At 40.8% G+C, this 20,747-nt stretch overlaps 2 protein-coding genes across 2 annotated transcripts in view; both read left to right on the top strand.

The window, feature by feature from the left end:
* LOC117591511 overlaps positions 1-20,747 on the top strand; it is a gene marked incomplete at its 3' end in the record, with an annotated part of 71,210 nt that overhangs the window by 32,576 nt on the left and 17,887 nt on the right. The gene's annotated exons all lie outside the window — the stretch shown is intronic.
* LOC117591507 (histone H2B) lies at positions 9,241-9,664 on the top strand. Its single transcript, XM_034284802.1, has one exon. The coding sequence runs from the start codon at positions 9,269-9,271 to the stop codon at positions 9,638-9,640; it is 372 nt and encodes a 123-aa protein (XP_034140693.1). The 5' UTR covers positions 9,241-9,268; the 3' UTR covers positions 9,641-9,664.

The following is a 20,747-nucleotide window of genomic DNA, read 5'->3' as shown; positions in this document are numbered from 1 at the left end:
GGTCTTTCAAGGCACGACTGGTCTCGGAGTCCACGCGAGGCAGCAATAAAAGGATATTTATTTGGGTGGTCACCATGAGTCGATTATTATCATATCGGGCTGACCAGCTGCCTCGAAACGTTGGTCGTTGGTGAGTAGGGACTTTTCGACTATGGCTTTCGGATCGCCACGGGTCGGAGTGGAGAGGTGGTACAGCTTCTCCACTGGAGATAGCCTCGGATTGTTGATATAAATAGCTGTGAATAGGCCGCGGAACGTCGGCCAGCGGACGTAATCCGCTCCGAAAACTTCAATATCACTGGGAGGCAGCCGACAGCCGCCCTGGGAGGTTTGCGGCACTGGAGGTCGCAGTTCTGGGCGTTCTATTTGGGCTATGAGGTCCGCCACGCACCGCTCGTAGCCCTCATAGCATTCGCCATACTTGTCCTGAACTTTCTGTTGGACTTCAGGGGCCTCGCACAGCAGTGCCAGCGAACATGCCTCAAATTCAGCGTCCACCTTGGCCCACATATTTTGGAGCTGGTCACGACGGACCTTTGAGACCGCGGAGGATGGGGTGGCGGTCCCTGGAGTGGTGAGCCGTGCTTCCAGGGTGGTCAGCCTATCGATGGCTGCCACCAACTTGGTCCGTGCGGAGGGGACGGACGGCTGTGCCATTGGAAGTGTGGCACGAGAATCGTCTAGTTTCGGGAGTTTTGAACCGATTTTGTGGTCAACGCAGTGGCACTAGTGGAGGCCCTTGGAGTATCTGAGGTCGGCGTTGATGGCACGGGCGAGCTGGATGGCCTTGATCTACCAGGCGAAGACACAGACAAAAACTTATTATCGTCTTCCCCACCTGTTGGCATACTAGAACGCCAAATGAGGAATGTGCGGATGAGGAGGGTATTGACACCACACCAGAGGTAGGAAAGAACCAAGGAATTGTTTTCCTGTCGAGCACGAGAAAACAATCGGACGATATTCTTCAAGAAAAAGGATATTTTCTTATTGGCATTGGATGGGAACGATTTTTGAGCAAAAACGGAGGTGTTCGGTTAAACTATCGGAAGATATGACGCAAGAAAAAGGATATTTTTCTTATTCCCAGCGGTTTTGACGCACCATAAATCACAATCCGCCCTAGACTACGATATTTTTAAATGTCGATATCGAAACGGATTTTGTCGTAGTGGGCGATGCGGACTTACACAAAAATATTCACTACTCGGATGGTTAAGAGGCCCGTGAGCGATATTTTTATTTTTGCAGCCACTAGGTTTTTTTGTGTTTGTCACTTCTAGTTTTTGGCAACTTGAAACTTGTCGCGGAAAAAATGCGAAAAGGCTGCGGAAATGAGCTGTGCCGCTTGTCGGATGAATTAATCCCGGACTTGGGGGAAAGTCTTTTGGTTGTGGGTCGCTTCAGGTGCTTAGAATCTCGGTAATCGCGAAATTTGCATATGCAGCGGAGTGCTGGTATCGCGTATGGGACTAACGCGCAGGCGCAGACAGATACCAAGTGTGGTATGTAGACTTGTCGTTATTGGTATTTTGGTGGTATTTTTTAAATTAATATCCAATGTAAATAGAGAATGTAAGAATATACAAATCTATGGAAATGAATAAAACGCCAATAAAAAACTTCGGATTGGTGTTTTATTGGGGGCGGGGTGTTTGCGTGCTGATCTGAGAAACATATGCACATATGCAGATGTACATATGTAAATGTCGGACGCCGATATTGTGGCTGTGTAGGGGATAACTTGACACGGAAATTGTTAGCGATATCGGACAATATGTACATAAGAATATATGTACATATGGATAAGTGGACACTCGGACTTGAAGAGTGCGGAACGCCAATCGCGGAAGTATTCAATTGGCGGAACAATATGAGCGTACCCATCTGCAGTTTTCTCTGGAATCCACCGATGCTTGCTGGGACAATCTCGATTCAGCAAGAATCCGGCTCAAAGGACCAAAGTTTGTAGGAGGTCGGCTTCCTTCAGTACAGATAACTTCTCGGTCCCGAAATGAGTCGACACAGTATAGATGATATTATGGTTGTTTATTATGCACTCGAAACGGCGCGGGTGTATAATGGTATGTGTTTGTGTATGTATGGATGTAGAATTCAACAGTATCAACTCGCGTGTACCGGAATGTAAGGGGGTGGGTAGAATACTGAATATAGCTTAGCGGCTGGCTGCCAGCCAGATCGCGAACGCCTGTCAAGAAGGAGAGCGTAGGGAGTGAGAGTGCGAGCGAGCTCCGGCTGTTAACAACAGCCCGCTGCTAACTCGCTGCTGCTACTTTCAACAATTGCTTTAACATAATTTCTTCACATTGATTTATTTACTTTAATTTACCCTCCATAATTGTTATTTGAGGTCCCTGAAATAAACAACAAAAGCTGCTGGATGGGGTGGGTTTAGCCACTGAAAATTAATTTCTTCATTCTGGCTATAATAATGATCCTTTCTGATCCCAATTCGGTGATCTGATAGATATGGTCGTTCCCTGCGCAATGGCGATTTTAGTTTTCTTTTATTTTTATCTCTTACCTTTTGTTTTTTGTAGCTTTAGGAGGTTTTCGCTCTTTTGCGGGGCGGAAGGGGGCGAGGCTCATTTTTTAAATACACTTGCAACAGTGTGAGCATACAGAAGTCTCGATGCAAAATTTTGAGGACGGACAGACAGACATGGTTCAATCGACTCGGCTATTGATGCTGATCAATGGGTTCGGAAACGTTTCCTTCTTTGCGATACAAACATCCGTTATTCCCCACAAATTCCTATTTACTCTTCGAGTACCGGGTATAATAATTAAACCAAGGCCAGGTTGATCGTCTATTGATGCTGATCAATAATATATATAGACTTCATGGGGTCGGAAACGCTTCCATCTGTGCGTTACATACATCCACTTTCGTGCATTAATACAATTTACCCTATTTACTCTTGGAGTACCGGGTATAAAAATGAAATGGGGGAAGTGGTGAGAAGTACCGTGAGGGATTTGAGCATTGAGCAGAGCAGAGCAGACTGGACCGGAATAAGGCAGCGAATCGAGACCACTAGTGCAGAGCAGTACCAGTGGCAGTGCCAGCGCCATTTGCCGCAACTGCGTTCGGGAGCACTTGAGCCGACACACTCTTCTGACCCTCATGCAGCGGCAAGAGATACATCAACAAAAGCTGTGACAGCATCATCAATAGCAACAAAAGCATGAAATCGTTTTGGCCAACTGTGGATTCGACTCGTGAATACCTGTACTTGCAGGAGCTGGAAATTGGTACATAATTAAATTCTACTGTTTCTTCAGTGAATGATCGGCACTAGAGCAAGCTACGTTTTTGCATTTAGGTGCACTATAACTATTATGCAGAGGAAGAGCTCTCTCAGGCATTTTCCTAAATATTTCTATATGATATGATAACATGATTTGTGTACAAACTAAGCTCAACTTCTAGAACCAAAATCTCTTGGGAACCAAGAAATCGTTTACTTATTTAAAATATTTGACTTTAGAAAAGAGATAATTAAGTACTAGACTTTTTAGCCTGAATGTATTTTCTTTCTGGATATTTCTTTTGCGAATCTTTCTTGCTGATCTGGTTAACAGTAGTCTATACTTCCCATTTGTCCTGCATACACCAACAAAATCCGTCGGTTACTCATTATATATTGTTTGTAGCTGCGAATAATAACAGATTTATTGAATATTTCGTGCTTGTAATTAAAAATCAACAGTTCAAATAAATAAAAATAAAAATAAAGAGAATTGAAAACAAACGCATGGCATTTCACAAAGCCCGAATACACACACACATATGTGAAAACGATGCCATAGAAGCTGGACAACATTTTAAAAGCTCTTATATCCTCTGCGCATTGATCCTGGGGCCAATCATTTAGGACTGTTTGTACTCTTTTTTCTCGCTCTGTCTCACCCGAGCATGTAATTCGTTTTAATAATTGTCAGTTGACTGCATTTATTTATGAAAAATTTTGAATAATTTAATTGCTGTCCCAACAACAGTCACGATTCTCCTTGTTTTGCTTTTGTCGGTTATTGTAGCAATTTTATTTGTGGCTGCCACTGCCGCTGCTGCTGCGTTCGTTTAATTGCGTTTAATTGATTAATGCGTCAGGGTCTGCTACTTACACCACCAACTGGCGGGCTGGCAGAATGGGAAGGCAGGCAGTCGAGCGAGTTCCCATTTGTAATTATAGATGATTTTAATAATTCAATGCACCGACCCGCCCCACCGACGTTATATCCACGACCGCCAGCTCGTGTTGCGTTAGGTTACCGAATTAATTGCGCGCCAGTGTGTCCGGAGAACAACAGCAGGAGCCAACAGTGGGCTGCGAGTGAACGGAAAATTCAAGGAAATAGTACCTCTCTCTTTAATATTTTCTGGGATACAGTGTTCTTAGATGATGTTTAATTGAGAAATCATTGAATCAAAGCTGAAACGAAAAGGCTTTTAAATATATTGCAAAAATTGGATTATTGCCATAGTTCTTTATGATAAGGATTTATATGATTCCAACATTGGCTGGTCAAATAAAATGTTAAGTACTTACATTACCTTAACTTACTTTTTTTCACATAACTTAAGTATTTTACATCTCGTTAGATAGATTATAGTCATTATATAAAGCTGATAAATGCATCTATAAAGTGTTCCCAAACGTTTTGTGGTTTTAGCTTACCGTTTGAAAAATATTAAGCTTTAAAATGTTGATTTTTGTGAGGCATTTTCAACGAAAATAAGGGCTTGGAAGGTGTGTTGAACCATTTTAGCTCGGCCTTCTCTCCATAGGCTTTGATGAGAAATACCTCAAACTAGACGTAAATAATTAACTTTTCCATAAAAATATAAAAAAAGGTTTTATAGTCCAAATTTCGTTAAAATACCGCAGAAAAATCATAATTTTTGCATTTTAAATCTTAATATTTCCCAGACGGTAACCTAAAACTCCAAAGTGTTTGGATACATTTTATATATGCATTTATCAACTTTTTAGAATGACAAAGTTCATTACAGCCAGATTAAAGATACATACACGTGAAATAAAGAAGTGCTTCCTCTAAGAAAAAAAAAAGATTTAAAAAAACTGTTTTTAAAAATAAAATGTAAAAAAGTTCTGCTTAGTGGTTTCTTCTTTATTGCTTCTGCTCTCTTAGTCCCATATCTTTCAGATTAAGTTGGTTTGGTTCCTTGAGGGAAAATCGTGAGGGAAAATTTCTTCATTAATAACTTTTACTTTCCTTTGTCATTATTTAGGTGTCATTTCCTACACTTTTCCTGTATCACTGTGCCCACGATCGGGTTGCTTGGTCATCATTCGCTTGTCGGCCTCAACTTTCTGGTTCTGCACTGTCATTTTATTGATAAGCATTCATTCAAACTGACGCAGTGGGACACCAACCACGCCCACCACACGACGTGACACACTTCGAGAGGCAAGTCCAGGTTTCTCACCATTACTCTTCTATTTCCCATGGATAGTTTGCCCCTGTGTTTTTCATAAGCAATTTATGTATGTATGTACATATTTTCCGTACACACTTCAATATAATTTTAGTGCCTCGGGTCGCGAAATTGCTGCTAAATAATTAAGAATTATTAGAGGAGCGCTAGCGAAAAACTTGTCTGCCCGAGCTGATGAAAGAGTTATTTCGCACATCGGGGACTTTCAAGTTCAGGGACAAGCGGAGAACCTGGGAGCACGCACCCGCCTGCTTCGCTTCGAGCCAAACCAAATTTGTTTAATACATTTGGGTCTTTAAACATGTTTTTTGATAGTTTTGTATTCTATGGCAGAACTTTTCTTAATTCAATTTTTAAGAGATCGGTTTTTTTAAGATTTTTTAGAAGTAGGGTTGTTTTTTACATTACACAAGTATTTTTACATCTGGTTGTAATGATTTTATGCCTAGATGCATGCATCTATAAAGTATACCCCAGCAATTTGTGGTTTAAGCTTGCCGTATGGGAATATTAAGCTTTGAATGTAACGAAGTTTTGATTGTAAAAACTAAGGAACAGTTAAATTTGTTTGTGTATTCCTTTTAGCTTTTTTTCCTGGACGTTGATATGCAATGACTGCACCATCAAGTGGCCGATGCTACACCAAGCCGAAGCATGTTACGCGAGTAACCCAGTAGAACGCAGACCTCCCACCCAACCGACATAGGGGCGAACCGGTCGCGAAAGATAGATGTTAGGCTAATATTTGAGGAAAATTAGAGCTAAACACAACTAAAACAGCTAACCAAGCAAAATTACCAAACCCAAAAGTAAAACAAAACTAAAATAAAACTAACTACGGTAGAAATGAGCAAGTATTAGTGATTTAAGAGGAGGCAGGTAGTTAGTGGAGGATAAAATGTGATAGAGGGAACTATAATCCGAGAATAAAATCTTAAAGGGTTCGTGTAAGGCATAATTCGATCTAAAAAGTGGAAGTAACAAAGGAATAATGTTTCGAGTGGGTCTAAGGGGAATCGTAAAGTTTATGAGACTCAACAAGTCAGAGCTGTCTACATCCCCCTTGATCAATTTGTGCATCAAAATTACATCAAGCATTTTTCTACGACTAAGCCTAAGGTTTTTTGGAAGAAGTCTACTACGGTAGGATAGCAGTATCACAGTTGCATCCCAGTTGAGGCCACGAAGGGCAAATAGTAACGAGGAGGGACGTGTGAGACGCTTCTTACGCGTCACAACTGTATACCCGGCACTAAGTACTACATCTGCACCTTAGCGGTTATTTGTCAAATTTTAAATTTTTCCTTCATCTGTCATCTACATCTATAACACTACTCACGCCAACACGCTCCTTTAGCTCGCCGCCCTTCCCTAGACCCACACACTGCAGCCCCGATGCAGAGGCAGAGGCAGCGCCCGCACACAAAAAAAAAAAACAAATATAAGCTGCGGGACGGGGTGGGTTAAAAGTCGGCAGAGGCAGAGGAACTGCAGAGGCAGAGGCCGAGTGAAGCAGAAGCAGAGTGTGACTGAGAGAATGTGAAAAGAACAACAAAAGCTGCGGGACAGGGTGGGCTTAGCCACTGGAAATTAATTTCTTCATTGTGGTTATAATATTGATCCAATCGGATCCCAATTTGGCGATCTGATAGATATGGTAATTCCCTACGGAATGGCGTTTTTAGTTTTCTTTTATCTTCAAAACTGTAGGTTTGGGAGGTTTTCGCCCTTTTGAGGAGACGGAAGGTTTCACTGCACTGCTCTCAGGGGGAGTATACAGCAGTCCGGAGCCAAAATGTAGTGCCTCTAGCTCTTATGGTCTCTGAGAACTAGCCGACAAACAAGACGGTCGGACGGACAGACACACCTGGCTCCATCGACTCGGCTATTGATGCTGATCAAGAATATATATTCTTTATGGGGTCGGAAACGCTTCCTTCTGTGCGTTACATACAACCGTTATTCACACAAATACAATATACCCTATTTACTCTTCGAGTACCGGGTATAAAAAGTATTTCTGTACTGATTCAATATGGTCCTGATGTATGTTGTACTGAGGGCACCATACACATAAGCCGGATTCTAAAATCGGACAAAGAAGCGAGATATAGGCAGACTTCGTTATATAGGGGTCATCAAATTCCTTTGACCACCTCTTTATAAACCCAAGCACATGGCTTTATTTACCATGGTAGAAATGTGTTCAGAAATTTTTAACTTGGGGTCTAGTTTAACACCAATATCATCAACTAAATAAATTCTTTCAAGAGAACTACCGCAGAGCGTGTATGGAGACAGTAAGGGGCTGGAGAGATAAAAAGTCATTACATTGCACTTCGCGGCATTAAGGTGTAACATATTTACACAACACCATAACTGAAAGCTATTGACATCTGATTGCAAGCGAGTGTGAGTTGAAATATCCTTATACTGGACGCAGAGCTTAACATCATCCGCATACATAAGTCCTCGAGAATTTGTCAATACAGAAAGCAGGTAATTAATAAAGAGTGTGAAAAGTAGGGGGTCTAGATGGATACGCTACAGAAGTAACCATAACAGGTAAAGATTACGAGGTTTTGAAGAGGACTCTTTGAGACGTAGGTTTCCTAGGCGGAAACCCTAGAAGGTCAATCTTTTATGCAAAAAGAGAGTGGTTTACAGAATCGAATGCCTTACTGTAATCAGTGTGAATAACATCCGTCTGCAAGCTAATGACAAACGAGGTGAACTCCAGCTGGAGCTGGACATGTGTATAAGTGATTTGCAGAGATGTCGCAAGATTGAAGTTAAAATTTTCTCAAACATTTTAGGAATAGCTAGTAACTTAGAAATACCTCTTTAGTATTTTCCTTCAGACTTGCTACCTTTATAATGGAGAGGAGTTATAAAAGATTCCTTCCAGATCGGGGGGCAACATGAAGAATGGATGGATAGAGTGAAGAGTTTAAGTAAGGGTTCGCACAGAGACTCGGAGCAGTACCTGAGTACACAGCCGGGAGCTCCGACAGGGCCCGGTGAAAATACCGGATTAACAAATTGAAGATCATGAAGTTGGGAGCTTAACAAAGGGTAAACTATATGGATACACATGACCTGGGAATAAGTTGTTTGAAAAAATTGTGCAAAAAGGTCGGCAATTGCCCGATCATTGTTGGCCGACGTATTTGGAAATGATAGCGAGGATGGAAGTGCGAACGTTCTACGCTTGCTGTTTACGAAGCTGTACAATTGTTTAGTCCTGTGAAACACGTATCCTTCGTCGTGATAGGTAGTTAATATAGCATTGAGCATTAAGAACAGAGACAATTTATCCAAGCTGACCCAACTTCCTGCAATAGTCTTGATTTTAGGTTCTATAAACTGGATAGCTCTTTGCTGAAACAAATACTCATCCCACAGACAATCATGCAAGAGGGTGGGACACACGAATCAAAAAGTGTGTCTAGTATGGTAGCAGTCTTCAGGTATAGCGAGCAGAAGTGCTTGGGTTAGCAACGCTACGGTTGGATCGGAGAAAAAGCAAAGATCAAGCAATCGACCAAGGAATTTTTCCCATGGACAGGCACAGGTCTAATAAGCCATCAATAAAGTCATGTCGTGACAGGGCACAAGGTTATTACGATTAAAGTCTTTAACCAAAGACCAAACAAAACCTGTCAGGGTGAAATCACCATAACTATTTTCTGGTCTTTTTTAGATAGAGAGGAAGTTTTTAATGCGGACAGGTGCTGCTCGCAGGTTCACAAAGTGTAAACTGTAAAAGTGAAGTGAAATAAAATGCCGCCCAAGACTAGTGGAAAGGCAGCCAAAAAGGCTGGAAAGGCTCAGAAGAACATCACCAAGAACGACAAGAAGAAGAAGCGCAAGAGGAAGGAGAGCTATGCCATCTACATTTACAAGGTTCTGAAGCAAGTCCACCCTGACACTGGTATTTCGTCGAAAGCGATGAGCATCATGAACAGCTTTGTGAATGACATCTTCGAGCGTATTGCTGCCGAAGCATCTCGTTTGGCTCATTACAACAAGCGCTCAACCATCACCAGTCGGGAAATCCAAACGGCTGTGCGCCTACTGCTGCCGGGAGAGTTGGCCAAGCACGCTGTTAGTGAGGGAACCAAGGCTGTCACCAAGTACACAAGCTCCAAGTAAATTTGTTTCTCTGCAGAGCAAACCCCAAAAAAACCTGCTTTGAGCTGCGAAATGCTACGACGTGAAATGAGAGTCCACTGCAATCAGGACCCTTTAAATTGTGTACCGATCTGCCAAAACTTCGGAACTAAGAATGTGTGGCTTTAAACAGGTTTCGGTAAACCCAATAACGTGGGACGAAAATGTAAAACTATACATAAAAAGTGTGCTGAGCTTACTACGTAAGCCGCGATCATTTTCGTGGGCTACTAGAAAGGAAGACAGTTTTTTGACTGAGAAAAATTGCAGTGCGAAGGAAGGAGCACTGACGTGACTACTAGGAAGAGTTAGGGGGGCTATTTTTATACCCGGTACTCGAAGAGTAAATAGGGATATATTGTATCTGTGCACAAAGTGTATGTATGTAACGCACAGAAGGAAACGATTCTGACCCCATAAAGTATATGTATTCTTGATCCGCATCAATAGCCGAGTCGATATAGCCATATCTGTCTGTCCGTCTTGTTTGTCGCCTTGTTCTCAGAGACTATAACAGCTATAGGCACCAAAGTTTGTCTCCAGACTGCTGTAAAAAATTTCAAAAATTATCCCCGCCCCCTTCCGTCAAAACAAATCTCCCATAGCCCCAATTTTCAAGATTAAACAAAAAAAAAAAGCCATTTCGTAGGGAAGGACCATATCTATCAGATCCGACCCTTGGGATCATTATTTTAGCCAGAATGAAGAAACTAATTTTCAGTGGCTATCCCCACCTACCCATTATACTTTTCGTGCAGTGTTGGTGGTGATGTAAATGTAGATGTTGATGAAACATGTAAAAAAAATGTAAAATGTTATATACAAAATTGAAAGAAAAACGAGAAGTAACGTGTGAGACGATTTTTACGTCACAACTTTTATACCCGGCACTCAGTACTACATCTGCACCTTAGCGGTTATTTGTCAAATTTTAAATTTTTTCCTCATCTGTCATCTACGCTCCCCTTCGCTAGACCCACACACTGCAAACTCACGGCAGAGGCAGAGTGAGCGACCGCACACAAAAAAAAAACAACGAGAAGGGACGTGTGAGACGTTTCTTACGCGTCAAAACTTTTACACCCGGCACTCAGTACTACATCTGCACCTTAGCGGTGTTTTGTCAAATTTTAAATATTTTCTTCATCTGTCATCTACATCTACAACACTTCTCACACCAATTAGCTCGCCGCCCTTCCCTAGACCCACACACTGCAGACTCGCGGCAGAGGCAGAGCTGTGGGACGGGGTGGGTTAAAAGTCGGCAGAGGCAGAGGTCGAGTGAAGCAGAAGCAGAGTGTGAAAGAGAGAATGTGAAAAGAACAACAAAAGCTGCGGGACAGGATGGGTTTAGCCACTGCAAATTAATTTCTTCATTCTGGCTACAATAATGACCCAATCGGATTCCAATGGTGATCTGGTGATCTGATAGGTTTTGCCATTCCCTACAGAATGGCGTTTTTAGTTTTCTTTAAAATTGAAGATTTGGGAGGTTTTCGCCCTTTTGCGGGGCGGAAGGGCGCGTAGCTCTTTTTTGAAATACACTTGTGACAGTGTGAGCATACAGACGTCTGGATGCAAAATTTGGTGGCTCTAGCTCTTATAGTCTGTGAGTACTAGGCGCTCAACAAGACGGAAGGACAGACGGACAGAGATACATGGCTCTATCGACTCGGCTATTAATGCTGACCAAGAATATATATACTTTGTGGGGTACAACCGTTATTCGCAAGAATATATATACTATGTGGAGTACAACCGTTATTCGCACAAATACAATATACCCTATTTTCTCTTCGAGTACCGGGTATAAAAACCACTGAGGTGCAGATGTCCTACTGAGTACAGGGTATGAAAATTGTGACGGGTCTCACACGTCCCTCCTCGTTCTTCTTACCCTTATACTCTTTTGCAACCAGGTGCTCTGTCCAAAATGTAGGGGAGCAAATGGTCTCGAAGTGAGTCGGCGATACGCTAATTTTGAAAGAAGCTATCTCCCTGGCACGAGATAAACCAAACTAGGCATGCACTGACGGATAAGCATAGGTAAAAGTATAAAGTTAGTCTGGGAGTATTTTTAGAGTCATTTTTATCCAAAAGAGAAACGCAGCGCAAAACAAAAACATGTCTGATCACTACGAAAGAGAACGAACGATATGAGAGAAAGAACCATACCTGCATTATTTAGCTTTTCAGATTGGCAATGTACTTAAGATACCACTACCATATTCTTTAATTGTTAGAAAAAATCTATAATTCATTTAAAAACAGTAATGCTCCATATCTTTTAGAAGAAGTAAATAAAGTAAAAAAGTAAAGTAAAAGTAAATAATAAGTACAATTTTGTCGAGTAGTGTATTGCACTGCTACACTATACCATTTTCCAGAGAGTATTGTTTCAAGATTTTGAAATCAGGTTTCAAGTTCAGGTGCGAATGGGATTGCCACTGGGGCCTGACGTCCCGACTTGCGAAATTATCTATGTTTACTTTCCACCCATCGGTAAGTAGAATGACTCCCCCTCCTGGCACATAATTGCGGCAAGTCGAAGATAAATTACCCCAACTCAAAACTTTGACCTAAGCGCCGTTGCCGTGAGTAAGATTAATGACAATGTCGGCAATTGCCGACAGCCAACAGTTCTCTCCTCCCAATACCACATGACCCCATAAAGCGACCGTCATACAACTATCGCAGCACTCCGACAACTTTATGGGATTTAAATCAATGGTTATACTCCCGGTTTTTCGGGGGGAGGTGGAGTGTAGTGGAGTGGTGCACCGACCCTTTTCCCCTAGGGGCAAGAAAATAGGGAGGGCAAACCGCATAATAATAAGCATCACTAGAAGGCAACTAATAAGGAGTGTAGGTAGAAGTACCATGTGTATCGACCCCTGTGGCCACCGCACCACTGTAGCCCACATCACTTGCCCCCCTGCGACTTAGGTGCGAGTGGGTGCATATTTATGGATACAGACACTGAGATACTCAGGAAAGAAGATACATTTATTGCTTTGGCATAAACTTTGAGTAATACATTTTACTTTTATTGTTATATTTGTTTGATCCCGTTGACTCACAGACTGTCTAGTTGGCCTGCTGAATGGGTGGCTGGCTGGAGTTGAGTTGGTGGAGTTTCACAAAGAAGTCACCTTGCTAAGGAGTGCCAGTGGCAGGAGATTGTATGTGCTGCTGGAAGGCGGGATATTATGGTGAAAGGGGTACACTGCGAAATTGGCATATTTATGAGCCAACGTCAGTTTCACGAAAGGCGCTGCCAAAAGTGGCAAAAAGCGATAAATGATAAACGACACTTGAATGAACTGACTGTGTGAGTGTGTGTTTATATGGCCAGACAATTGTACGAATCCCTTCTTCAGGAGGCTAACAACAGGAGCGCCTCACAAGATGAATGCATCTTAAAGTTTTTGCACCGCTCTGATAATGGTTTCATAAAAAAATAAATAAAATGAGAAGGGACGAGTGAGACGCTCTTTACGCGTCACAACTTTTATACCCTGTACTCAGTAGGACATCTTTACTTTAGAGATTTTTTTCATTTTTACATTTAACATTTTTTATACATTTGTCATCTACATCTACATAGCCTACCAACATCCACAGTTTTTTTTTTTAATTTTATCGCTGTAGCGAAATTGGTTGGTCGCAGACGATCCGCATTGACCAGGTACAAATGTTACTAAAAATTTTGAACTCAAAAAACAGTTGTTTGCCGAACGAACACTAGAAATAGAATGATGAAACATCCACAGTTTAGAAGATAAGAGAAAATTAAAAGTCTAAGCCCGTAGGGAATGGCCATATCCATCAGATCACCAAATGGGGATCCGATTGGATCAATATTATAGCCACAATGAAGAAATTAATTTGCAGTCGGTAAACCCACCATGCCCCGCAGCTTACATTTGTTTTCTGAACATTCTCTCATTCACACTCTGCTTCTGCATTATGCGGCCACTGCCTCTGCCGATTTTTAACCCCCCCCCCGTCCCACAGCTTATATTTGTTTTTTTTTTTTGGTGTGCTGGCCCTGCCTCTGCCTCTGCCGTCAGTTTGCCGTGTGTGGGTCAAGAGAAGGGTGGCGAGCTAACGGTAGAAAAAATTTCAAATTTGACAAATAACCGCTAAGGTACAGATGTAGTACTGATTGCCGGGTATAAAAGTTGTGACGCGTAAGAAGCGTCTCACACGTCTCTTCTCGTTAATTTTATATTTATAAATTTTCGAATCAACAATATGGTCACAGAATTTACGTTAAATATATTTGTTTTATATTCCTAATAATCCTAAAAATCCATTTCTCATGATAATCGAAGCAGATTTCATGTTTCACGTGGTCGGATAAAAATGGTAAAGCAAACCCGAAACTTTTAAATTATCATAACAATTTGACCACGGATGATTGAAGACGTGTTATCAGGTCTGATGAGTCCAAATAATCATATGGGTGGCAGTATTGTTAGCGTAAGACCGAAAAATGGCTTCATGGACATCATATCAAGCGAACCGTCAAACATTCCGGTAGATGTAAAATGGTGTGAGGATGTTTTAGGTGGTGGTACGATGGCCATACTTGGCCATCAAGACCAACATTGATAGTATTATGCGAAAGAGCATCCTTTGGACTTAGAAAGTCCTTGGTACTAATTTGCGACATTATAAGTTTGGCTTTTGGGTCTGCTTAGGGCGACCTTGGCTTTGCTGTTTCGGGACTAAATTTTGCGTCTTTTCCACTCTGTTCACCACCGATTGACTAATGCCATGTTTTTCAGCAGTATTAGCTGTCGTATTACAATAATATTTACATTTTCTAGATATTGCTTCTTCTTTCTCAGGTACAACTAAGGCACTATTTAATAAATTCATTAAATCTGCTTCGATTATCATGAGAAATGTCTTAATTTGATGTTATTATTACTAGAGTATAAAAAACAAATATATTTAACGTAAATTATGTGACCATATTGTTGAGTTATTTTAGTTTTTTTCGCTATTTAAAAGCATCACATTTGTACTTTTCTGGGATTGCGTATTTGTTAAGGATAAAGTGATTAATATCTAAACAAAAATTGGTTACGAATGCACTATGCGTTTAGAAGTTATGGGCGACGAAAGTCAGTTATTGTGAACATGTTCTCATCATTGCTCCCCACTGTTCATAAATTCACATATACATATGAACGTAAGTTCACTGAGTACCGGGTATAAAAATTGTGACGCGTACAAACAGTCTCACAAACGTCCCTATGTATGTAAAGATAAATTTAATTGATGGTTATTGATTAAAAACAACCAGAAACACCCCAAATACAAATTAACTACAGACATGGACTAATACATATTCTCAAAACAATAAATTCATACCAAAACTACCAATTAAAACGATTTTTTCGCTATCACCATGACTTTATAAAGAGGGAGGATTACATCTATCTCGGCGCTCAGCTCTCAAGTTATCGAAATATTGTTTCTATCCGGAAAAAGCCTAGGTAATCCTACGCCCGCGTATCAAACACAAAAGACTGTATTATAAATTGGTAAAAGTATTTCTCTAACGACATAATACTTAAGCCAAGCCAGGAAGCTAAAAACAAAAGCAAACAGTTTAAGCGAACTTTGGCAGGGGGTTTGAGGAGTGAGACTCCATTAATTTACTTGACGGAGATTAACTGAAATGTTTCTTGAAGATATTTGTAATTCTACTTGTACGCTCCTAAAAACAGGATACTCCTCTGTGCACCTCCGAGCACAAAACCAAACCCAACCTTTTTTATGTTTAGCTGGGTTAAATACACGCTCACACTTTGTTAAGTTAGTTTAAAGTTTTGATCCCCGTCTGAGCGACGGCTTGCAAATTATTTTGTATTATTTATTTTATTTTTTGTTTGGTTTTTGTACTCTGCCTGATCCGTTACCTTCCAATGAATCCAGACAGGAGGTAGCAGCTCCCAGAAGCCAGGAAGCAGCTTGTGGGCTAAATTTAAAACCCTCATTCTCACATGTGTGTAAAGGATACAACACGAGTGTGTAAACGAATGGGGGAAGGCAACTTACATTTGTTATTATCGCACAAACTCGCAGAGTTTCGCCAGAGAGTTGAAAATGCTGTCGCTGGGCGGAATGGGGAAAGGCTCTGCCTCTGCCAACGACTCCCCAATGAATGCTACGCCTTTTTCTGCTACTTCTTTCAGCAACTACTCGTAACAGTAGCAGAGCGAGTGAGAGTGCGAAATCTCCAAAGGAGGACGCTTATCATATTTATCCATGTACTGTGTCCAAGACTCACTTTTCTGCTTTTTGCCTTCGAGCTCGTTGACGTTTCATGTCACTGTGTCACCGACATAAAAAATTAAAAGTATAAAAATTATGCACAGACTTTTGTGATCTATCCACCCCTCTTCAGCACCTTCCAGCACAGCCTCCGACACGGAAAGAACGAGCGGGTGACTCTGGTGTTCTGTTTGGAGAAAATCGCTGGCATTATTATGTGCGTACCAAAAACTTGTGGTCTTCCTGCCTGGCAGCCTCCTGACTGCCTTGGTGCCGCTTGTTGACCTTTCCGTGGCAGTGAACTGAAGTATTTTCCTCGAATGAGGGACTTTTCATCTCTCCCGCCTCTCTGTCTCTTGAATGACGCAAGATGATGGCTCGAAAGGCTAAGGGCCCGTTAGTCCCTTACGAACGGATGCAGAGGACGGACATTTTGTTGTGTATTTTTCCCTTTGGCATACTGTTAAAAGGAACTAAAAAGGGGTATCGGACATTTTATGGGTTATATCAAATGAATGAATAATGAGCTAAACATACATACGTACATCTATATCTATCTATATATTGTTTCAGTCGCGAGTAGCAGAATACATCTTAAAATCAACTTATGGCCTGTTTGTTGCGGCCTTAAAGCCAAAATTTATTTTTTTTTTAAGAGATCATGTGTGTGTTCAGAAATTTGTCTAAAAAGTTCATTTGTTCATTTGTATTTGTTTAATCATATTTAATATTTGTTTTATTTATTTCTTTAATTTTGTATTAATCATTTTAATAACAATGCCGCGTCCTAGAAGATCCAATCTTTCCCAGCGAAGCCGTAATGCAATTAGGCAACGGAATATCGCGAGTCAGTTATCTGAAATTGAACGAGAACAGCGCCGCGTTAATATGGAGCAAAGAAGGGCCTTAATTCGTGCTTCTCAGAGCAAAAAGAGAGAGAAATCGTCGAGCTTATCGTACAGAAGAACAGATGAATAATCTTCGAAGTGCAAGAAGAAATGGTTTGAATCGAGCAGCGTTTCTGTATGATTGCACCATCGACAGATATGCGTTCTACTGATACTCTTGGTCGTATTTACACAGTTCATCCGAAGAATGATGAATGTTTCTATTTGCGGTTGTTGCTGGTACATGTTCGAGGGCCAACATCATTTGAATCACTGCGAACTGTTAATGGTATCGTGTGCCCCACAAGAGCTAAATTTGCTTGAAAACGATACTCATTGAGACACGACAATCGCTGAAGAAATTATTTCAGCATCTCCAAGTCAGATACGCACATTATTTGCTATCATCATTTCAACATGCTTCATATCGAGCCCACTTGACCTGTGGAACAAATACAAAGATAACATGTCCGAAGATATTTTACATCGAATTCGCGTCAGCTCAAGAAATTACGATCTTGAGGTGAATGAGGAGATCCATAACCAGACTTTGCTCTTGATCGAAGATATGTGTTACCTCATGTGCGGCAGTTTGTTAGTTAGGTTAGGAATGCCAGCGCCAGATCGCGGAATGAATGACGCATTTAATAGAGAATTGGAACGTGAACATGAATATGATCCACATGAACTAATCCAATCAGTTAAAACGAATGTACCTCTGTTGAATCCTAAGCAGAGGGAAGTCTATGATACACTGATTAATGCAATTGATGATGGAAATGGCGGCTTTTTTTTTTTGGATGCCCCCGGTGGAACTGGGAAGACATTCCTCATGTCCTTGATTTTGGCCACTGTACGTGCGAGATCCGAAATTGCGGTAGCAATTGCTTCTTCTGGAATAGCGGCCACATTGTTAGACGGATACCGTACGGCTCACTCAGCGTTAAAATTGCCATTAAACCTTCAAACTACTGAACACCCGACATGTAACATTTCGAAAAACTCCGCAATGGCCAATGTTTTAGTAGCATCAAAAATCATCATATGGGACGAATGCACAATGGCGCACAAACGCGCATTGGAAGCACTAGACCGAACATTAAAAGATCTGCGCAATGACTCGAGATGTTTTGGTGGTGCAATGATTTTATTATCTGGCGATTTCCGACAAACACTACCAGCCATTCCAAGATCTACTGCTGCAGACGAAATAAACGCTTGCCTCAAAGCATCAAATCTGTGGCGATATGTAAAAAAACTTCAACTGTCTGTAAATATGAGAGTTGCATTGTTGAACGATCTATCTGCTGATGATTTCTCGAAGCAATTGCTGACTATCGGTAATGGCCGTGTTCCTGTTGACAAATCGAGCGGTTTGATTTCATTTCCTCCAAATTTTTGAAATTTCGTATCATCAAAAGACGAGCTTATCAACAACGTATTCCCGGATATCATTTCTAACCACAAAAATACTAAATGGTTAAGTGAGCGAGCAATTTTGGCCGCTAAAAATAAAGATGTAGATGACCTCATTCATATAATTCAAAATCAAATCGTAGGTACTCTATATTCATTCAAATCTATCGACTGTGTAACAAACAAAGAAGAAGCCACTAATTATCCAACTGAATTTTTAAACTCCTTGGATGTGCCTGGTTTACCACCGCACAATTTAAAACTTAAAGTTGGCTCGGTAGTCATCATGCTTAGAAATTTAAACCAACCAAAACTGTGTAATGGAACGGGTTTGGTGATAAGAAAACTGATGAGCAATGTGATTCACGCGTCGATACTTAAAGGAAAATTTAAAGATGAGGAAGTTCTTATTCCAAGGATTCCGATGATCCCAACGGATATGCCCTTTGAGTTTCAACGAATTCAATTCCCGATTCGTCTTGCCTTCGCCATGACGATCAACAAATCACAGGGCCTTGACTATTTGTAGCCTCAATCTAGAAAATGAATGTTTTCCTCATGGTCAATTGTACGAGGCATGCTCACGTGTCGGCAAACCATCCGCTTTATTTGCTCTTGCGCCTGACCAAAAAACAAAGAATGTCGTTTCCCACAAAGTGCTTGAATGAAACTCCTATTACCATCGCATTGGATCATTGCAACCTATAGAAGATGCACAGCATAAATTCTTGCAATACGGGCAATATGGAAGAACAACTTGACAGGCGTCAAGGGATCAACACAGCTACGAAGAGAGCAATTCTCCAAGATCTACAGCAAATGCTTCATGAACATCATGCATTGGTTGTTCAAGACTGCTTTAGAGCGCATGCCAAATGATTGCAATTCGGTCAAGTCAATTAAATACATTTGCAAATATGTCAGGAAAGGGAGCGACATGGCGGTTTTTGGTATCCAAACATCCAATACCAACGATGAAATCACCCGCTATCAAGTTGGTACTTTTTTGTTTCTATCTATATAAACATATTATTTTGTATCATTGTTTTACGTTCATCAAAGCCTAACTTAGTTGTTAGGCGGTGCGAAGTTCGCCGGGTCAGCTAGTAAACATATAAATATGTACAAACATACATACATACGGCTGGTAGCAGTTGTGTCTAGGGGTCCGGAAACAGTCGGAAGCGCCTGTCACGCACCCACGCCCCCTAGCTGAGGGCACCCCATATGATGCGGGTGATGCAAACGGACGGATGGATGGCTTCCATCTGAACCTCAACCTTGTCCAACAGAAACTTTTTCAGAAAAAAAGCATCAGCACCAAAACCAAACTGTTTAAAAACAAAGTAAGTCAAGTTAGATGAATTAGGGATACTCATTCGGCTCATTCTTTCTCGCTCGCACACTCTGCCTTATGCACTGTGCGTCACTGGGGCTAAATCATAATAGAGATCCAATCTAATCTTAATTCAGTGATCTGATAGATACGGTCATTCCCTACGTTCATATAATATATCCTTTCACTTGAATATTTTAATGCCAGCGAAGGCCTTGGAAAGCAATACTCTGGGATCACCTTGAGGAACCTTCTGCTCCTCCATTGGCTCATCGCCACCCGTACTGCTCGAGATCAGGCTCTTTTGAAGGTTTTTTTTGTTCTCCGATGAATCAAAAGGTTTATGAGGAAAGTTTAAGTGCCAAGAGTTCCGAGTTCGTATCTGTCGACTAACAAAAGTCTAGCAACATAATTCAATATTAAAAGAAAATTGTGTATTGCACAAAAAAAAATCTGCACTCTTTTCTTGCTTTACAGTACTGTACAACATTTTTATGGTCTCATTAAAAGTGAGTGACAGTGAAAGTTTTACTCTCTATAAGTGAGTTCCTTGTTTTGTTTCGTTTTAACGCATAGTACACCAAAGAAAATTATGAGCTCATATCGTGAGCTCTGTCAGAATATGTAGAATATGTGTCTGTAGTGGTTTGCAAAACGTTAACATGGCTTGCGAAGTAAATGACGCAGGTGCAATGAATTCCCAACAAAATTTAAGTTTTTGTTAAAGTATATTTATAAATTGCTTGTTGATGTTAGTTCTTTGCTTAATTTGTTATACAACTCTGTATGTTTATATGTTTTTTATATTCTCGCTTGAGCAGGAACAAACAGTAAAAGACACAGAATCAACTATGATAGATATTCAATTAAATAGCAAAACCGAAGAAGATGCAATTGTTTCTGATTATTCACAACCCATTCAGAGCAATAGCATAATTAGTATACATAATAGATAATAGAATTCAAAATTAAAAAATGTAAACGTTTCATACACTGAAGAATTTGATTTTTTGCAATGGTGGGCACAACAAAACACAATTTCAGTTGATGTTCAAGGATTTTTTGGTTGCTCAAACTTGTAAAAGCTGAAAAGTGCTTAAAAATTGCTACCACCGAAGATATGGTTAATAAGATTATATTATTACACTTAAATATTAAT

This window comes from Drosophila guanche, unplaced genomic scaffold (genome assembly GCF_900245975.1).
Source record: "Drosophila guanche unplaced genomic scaffold, DGUA_6, whole genome shotgun sequence".
NCBI classification, from domain to species: domain Eukaryota; kingdom Metazoa; phylum Arthropoda; class Insecta; order Diptera; family Drosophilidae; genus Drosophila; species Drosophila guanche.
This window is presented reverse-complemented; position numbering and strand designations above follow the sequence as displayed.